The following is a 6,077-nucleotide window of genomic DNA, read 5'->3' as shown; positions in this document are numbered from 1 at the left end:
AGTTTGCTCCCTCTCTTTCCCCTCTCCCCTCTGTGCCCCCCTCTCTCCCCTCTCCCCAGTGCTCCATTTCCCGGTGAGCAGTGGTGCAGTCAGAGCTCTTTTGGCTCTGTGTGTCCAGCTCCAGCCCCGTTTGTGCCTGGCCCTGTGTTTTTAGGCAGCAGAGGCTCAGGAGCCCCTGCCCCAGGCTGCTCCGTGTGTTTCCTACAGCTCAGCAGTGGCAGTGGCTGGCAGAGTTCCCTTGTGCTGGATTGCAGCCAYTGGTGATGCTGCAAACTCAGCTCTAAAATTGCTGTTTGCTCCGGGAGTGGGGTGATGCCAGGAGGTGATGCCCAGTGCTGGTTGGCCCTGCTGTTGGTTTTGGCAGCCTGGATGGGTCAGAACCCTGAAGGATGTGGGTGAAACCCTTGCTGACTGTGTTTAGGGACACTCAGTGGGACAAGGGACATGCTGGTGGCATTGCCATGATAATTGGCTGTAACATATCTTGGCAGAACAGGGCCAGTGGGGTCCCCATGGTCCCCAGGATCTCTGCAGTGTTYGCAGAGAGCACTAAATACCTGCTCTGTGTGTTTTGAAGAGCTGTTCTCATTTCTTTACTCTGGAAAAATTGTTCTCCAAGCTCGTGGGACAGCTGTTCCTGGAGAGCCAAGAGCTGCTCGTGTCCTTTCCATGCAGATCAGCATCAGCTCTGGGATATGAAGCATGAAAATGCTTCTCTGAAAGCTGTTTTGCTAAGGTTGTGGAATCTCTCGTGCTTCCTGGGGTGTTGTTTGTGGGATTCAGAGCAGCTCCTGGCGTGGAGCTGTGTCTGTGCAGCCAGCTGGGCCGATTGCACAGCAGGTCCAGCAGGGAAGCAGCGGCAGATGCAGCAGGGCTGAGCTTTGTGGGGTTGTTGCTGTTGTTAGTCCTGCCCAGATAAAGGCTTGCCAACTGCTGCAAAGCCTTCCCTGTGGATCTGGAGGAGCAGAGGAGGCTGCAGGAGAGCGAAGGCACAGTTGGGATACTCCTTCCCGGGGYTCCCAGGTGCCCATGCCCTGCTGAACACCACCACAGCCTTTAAACATCCCCAGCTCTGCCTGCCTGTCCTTGGGGTGGCTGGGATTTTGCCTGGGTGGAGGGAAGCAGCCCTTGGGCAAGCTTTGGAGCCAGGGAGGGCTTTGCTCCCTGCAGCCTCCTCCTGGCTGGGCTGGACTCGAGCTCCCTTGTTCAGGGGGAGCTGCAGGGCAGCAGCTGCTCCTCATCCCTCCCTCTGTCCCTGCTGCAGATCCGGTGCAGGCTGAGCCTGTCAGCAGCACCATCCCCTGGCCCCTGACAGCACAGAAATGAGGGAGTGCTGACCGTGGGCTGTCCTGCTCTCTTCCAGGGCAGAGCGGCTTGGGGAAATCCACGTTAATCAACACCCTCTTCAAATCCAAGATCAGCCGGAAATCTGTGCAGCCAACTTCTGAGGAGCGCATCCCCAAGACCATTGAGATCAAATCCATCACTCACGGTGAGGCTCTGCGGGTCCCCCCTGCTGTGTTTGCTTTAGGTCCTGCTCTGCCCTGTGTCTCTGGGGACTCACAGGGCTGTGGATTTCCATTAACCTCTACTCTCATCTCTCTCCATGGGCTTCTACCATCCAGAGATGGGCTGAGAAAATGTCTAATTTTTCTTTTTTCATCAACACTGAGTTAATTATGTTGGAAGGGAACCAGTGAGATGGCCATTTCAGGGTGGATATGGGGCTGGATCCCTTTGATCTGTGCCTGTGAGGAGCTGAGAAGGTTCATTTCTGATTTTGGGAGGGTGGGCTTGGCCAGAGCACCCATGAGCACTGGCCTCACACACCATCTGTTCTCTCTTGCAGAGATTGAGGAGAAGGGGGTCCGCATGAAGCTGACRGTCATCGACACCCCGGGCTTTGGGGACCACATCAACAACGAGAACTGGTGAGCAGCCCCTCTGCYCTGGGTGCAGGGGAGAGCAGGAGGGACCCAGCACATCCTGAGCCGTGCCCAGGGCTGCAGGCTGGTGCTGTGCCCCGCTGCTCCATGGGCAGCAGGAAGGAGGGTGTTGTGGCAGTGGTGGCAGTGCGGTGCCATGCTCCCTGTGACAGCCACAAACACCCTGCTGTTCCAGCCATCAGAMAACCTTTGTTTGTGGCTGGGAGCAGCTGTGTGCCAGCAGGGCCGGTCCCCAGACCCTGCTCATGTGGCTCTGGAGGCTGAGCTCTGCCCAGGATCCCTGGCACAGTATCTGGCTCTGCAGGATGGCCCCTGGGCTGGCCCATGGCAGGTACCCTGTGCCCACCACAGGCTGCTCCTGCTCTGTGCCATGACACTGTGCAAGGGGCCAGGGCATGGTCCAGCCCTGTCCTGCTCCACAGCTGGGTCCAGGAGGAGAGAAGGGAGCACTTCTTAGCCATTTGTTTGTCTAAAGCAGGCAGTAAATCCCTCCTGCAGCAGTGTGTGAAGTTGCAGAGCAGTGAACACGGGAGGTTTATGATGTTTGAGATGCTGAGTGTCCCTGGCCCAATGAGCTCTGCTTCACACGTGGGAGGGGCAGGGTGCTCCAGATGTCCAGAACCTTCACATGACCCCAGCATCCTGTGTTCCTGTCTCCCTGCAGCTGGCAGCCCATCATGAAGTTCATCAATGACCAGTACGAGAAGTACCTGCAGGAGGAGATCAACATCAACCGCAAGAAGCGGATCCCCGACACGCGGGTGCACTGCTGTATTTATTTCATCCCAGCCACGGGCCACTCGTACGTACCCCCTGTCCCTGTCCCTGCCAGTCCTCTCCCTTCCCTCTCCTCTGCCCCAGCAGGGCAGCTCAGCCAGCAGTGCAGTTCTGCCTGGGATTCTCCTGTGGTTTTTGGGCTTGAGAGCTCAAGGACATTTTGAAGCCATCCTCTTCAGGGCTGTATCATCTGGAGCCCGTGCAATAACAAAGCAGAGCTGCTGTACCCCACAGAAATGTGGTGTTTCCTCTTCTGAAGGGCCATGACATCCTCTCTGAGCCCCAGGGAGCCATTTGCATTGCTCTTGTCACCTGGCTTGCTCGACCRAGGATGGACACCAGGTCTCAAATTGGATGGATAAGCTGCTTTTGCAAGCAGAACATTAATTTTTCTTTTTCTTTGCCCCTGACATTGCAAGGCGAGAATCCATTGCCCTTGTGCTTCCAAGGCAGCAAACTCCCTCACCCTGTAAGGATATTTTGTAGGTTGTTTGATGAGTCTACAAGTGGGATGCTGTTTATTCAGCCCAGAGCTCTCCTGGCTCTGGCACTTCTCAAGTGACAACATCAAAAGGCCCAGATCTTACTCTACTTTTTTTTTTCCTTTTCTGTTTTTTATTCCCCCCTCYTAGGCACACAGCCCACCCTGAAAATCTGGGGTGCTTAAAATGTCTTGAAAAATGTGACTTAAAGCATCACAACATGAAACAAGACCTAAGTTTCCTTTTGATTTGTGTCAATTCCTTCCACTGCTAGCTCTGCCTGTGCCAGGGATGTTTTTGGGTCTGTTTTCAAAAGTAAACTTAAGCCTCCAGCACTGCATTCATGTCAGCCTTTTCCACTTCCCCATGTGGAGATTTCATTCCAATAGAAAGGACTTTGTTTTGCTTCTGTCAGTGGGTAGACCAAAAATGCATCTTTCCCTGGGATAAAATGACTGCATGGGCCAGTTATGCTCCTCTTGTGTAACCCATCGGGAGCAGAGGGGCTGACGAAACATTTATGGCTGAGTGCAATAAAGCAGAGGAGGTTTCAAAGGGAGGTGACGTTTTTAGGCCAGTCTAACGTGTCGGTCCCACTTATCTCAGCCTGGATCTGCMGGTCTGACCTGCAGCTTTAGCTGTGCCCCAGCTTTTCCTCACTGCTCTGGCTTTTTAACCCTTAAAAAGCACATCAGATGCTTGTGGCCTGCAGGGAGGAGGGGAGTGCTGGGTACCAGGCAGGGATGTGGAGCCCCTCTGCCATGTCCCCYGGCGGAGCCTCTCCAGCCACGCTCTGCTTTCTCTCACCCGCCGCCCAGCAGCAATTGTGGGGATTTTCAGCTGCTTTTTTTCCTTCTCTCCAGTGAACATGTGTTTCCAATATCCGAGCRAGCCCTGCAGTTGGGGGCTGGTGTTGCTGAGCCCTGTGCTGATCCCCTTTCCCTGCAGCCTGACAGCCTGGCTGRGGCTGTCCCCACTGTCACYRGCTCACCCATCCCCTCCTGCCATGGGTGCAGGGGGCAAACCCTACTGGGAGGGGGATGCTGATGGGAAATTTCACTTCTCTGAGAGCTCGAGCAGGCATTGGGTTTCCTTTCTGCTCTCTCGTGATTTTCATCATCGTGGACAGGCTTTACCCATGGACACCAAGGGATTACAAGACCCCCTCTCCGGCAGGGTGGAGCTGCTGTGGCAGCACTGTAGCAGAGGATCCTGCATGGGAGCCTTGTCCTGGGGCTGTCACACTGGGCTGGGTGCAGCTTTRGGGTCTGTGGTCCCCCAGCTATGGAAGGGATCAAGGGAAGCGATCCCTTCTCGCTGTGGTGCCCTCCCTGGGGTGCAGGCAGGAGGATGGCAGTGGCTGGTAGAGCTGTAGGGACCTGCACTGACCATGGGGACATGGTCACCCAGCTTCACAGAACCCCACCACCTTGGGTGTTTGGTGCTGCCACCCTGGGATGGGCTGGCACAGGGTGTTGGTGCTGCTTGGGGAGCTGCTGCCTTCGTGGTGTGGCACCAAAGCACAGGTGACTGTCCCTCTGTCCTCTCCTGGACATGTGGGTGGGTGGGTGTGACACAGGACTCCCTGGCACCTGGGTGCTGCAGGCAGCTGGGTTAAGCCTGCAGGGCACTGAGTGACAGCTTGCTTTTTCCTAAATAAAACAGTGAGGGATTAAAAAAGCAAAGTTGGTGCAGAGATTCTGATGCTGTAGCAGAGGATTGCTCGGCTGTGTTTCAGCCTGGCCCTCCATCCAGGCAGCTCAGGGGTTAATCAGCAGAGGAGTTTGTGGTGCATGAGGGAGTTCCTGAGGGAGTTCAGGAGAGGCCCTGCAGCCCATGCAGTTCACACACAGCCTGTGACACCCCAGTGCAGCCCTGCCTGTGGAGCTCAGGATGGTGCTGGCAGGGGCTTCCAGCTGCAGCTGCACAACCCTGGTTCTGCACCCCATGAATATCTGTGCTCAGGAACCCTGCAGGGCTCTGCTCAGCTCAGAAACGGGGCTCAGGAGCCCTGCCTGGCCTCACCAGCACCTCTGCTGTGTCTGAGGGAATGCCACACACTGCCTGTTCCCTCAGGCTGCCCCTCTCCAGTGCCCACCAGCTCCCCGAGCAGGTGATGGGGCTGRGCTGCTGTGGGTTCCTCACTAATGTTTGCTCAACACACAGCTCAAATTCCTGCTGTTAGTTTGATCTGGGGCACAACCAAAAGGAAATAACTTTGCAGCTCACTGTGGATTTTGATTCCTGTAATAGGATTTCKGGGGAACCAGCAGGAACRAGCCTCTGCTGTGCAGGGTGGCAGRAATAATGTGTGCCCTGCTGCCACAATGTGTGCCCAGCCCTGGCAAGGAATGTCCAGCTGCACAGCCTSCCCCAGCCCCACTGCAAGGGGGGATGAGGGAACAACCAGCACTATCTGCAGTGCCTTCAGCCCATCCTGCACCTCCTGCTCCAGCCCCTCAGCTCCCTTTAGAGCTCCTCCACCCTTCCCAGCAAAGCCCAAAACGTGTGTGTGTCATGTTATAAGTTAATAATATCAGGGAACATTTGGGGAAGGGAAAGCTCATTTTCTGTGGTGTGCTTGGAGCAGATAGTGCTCATCATCACCTTCATCCATGTATTTCTCTTGAGTGTCTTCACATAAAAGAGATGTCTGCCGACAGGTAGACAGTTGTTCTGAGTCACTTTCTTTAAATAATTGAGGTTTTAGGCCTRGTAGGGGTTGGTAGAATATCTAGAATCTTGCAGAACACCCTAAAAATGTACAGTTTGCTCTGCTGGGGAATCCCTCGGTGTTCTCAGGGTGCTGCAGGGAGGTGAGCTYCATGGATGAGGCACTTGCAGGAGCCCATTGGAGCAGAAGGTCATGTCA

At 55.2% G+C, this 6,077-nt stretch overlaps 1 protein-coding gene across 1 annotated transcript in view; it reads left to right on the top strand.

Annotated features, from left to right (window-relative positions):
* LOC130585851 (septin-9-like) overlaps positions 1 to 6,077 on the top strand; it is a gene marked incomplete at its 3' end in the record, with an annotated part of 69,553 nt that overhangs the window by 56,301 nt on the left and 7,175 nt on the right. Inside the window, exons 4-6 of the mRNA XM_057386512.1 lie at positions 1,364 to 1,492; positions 1,850 to 1,931; positions 2,611 to 2,748. Coding sequence (XP_057242495.1) covers positions 1,364 to 1,492; positions 1,850 to 1,931; positions 2,611 to 2,748 — 349 coding nt within the window. The remainder of the gene's footprint in view (positions 1 to 1,363; positions 1,493 to 1,849; positions 1,932 to 2,610; positions 2,749 to 6,077) is intronic.

The sequence above is a fragment of the Malurus melanocephalus genome, unplaced genomic scaffold (assembly GCF_030028575.1).
Source record: "Malurus melanocephalus ecotype Western Australia unplaced genomic scaffold, MMel_1.1 scaffold_979, whole genome shotgun sequence".
NCBI classification, from domain to species: domain Eukaryota; kingdom Metazoa; phylum Chordata; class Aves; order Passeriformes; family Maluridae; genus Malurus; species Malurus melanocephalus.
Note: the sequence above shows the minus strand (reverse complement) of the source record. Positions and strands in the feature narration are given on the sequence as shown.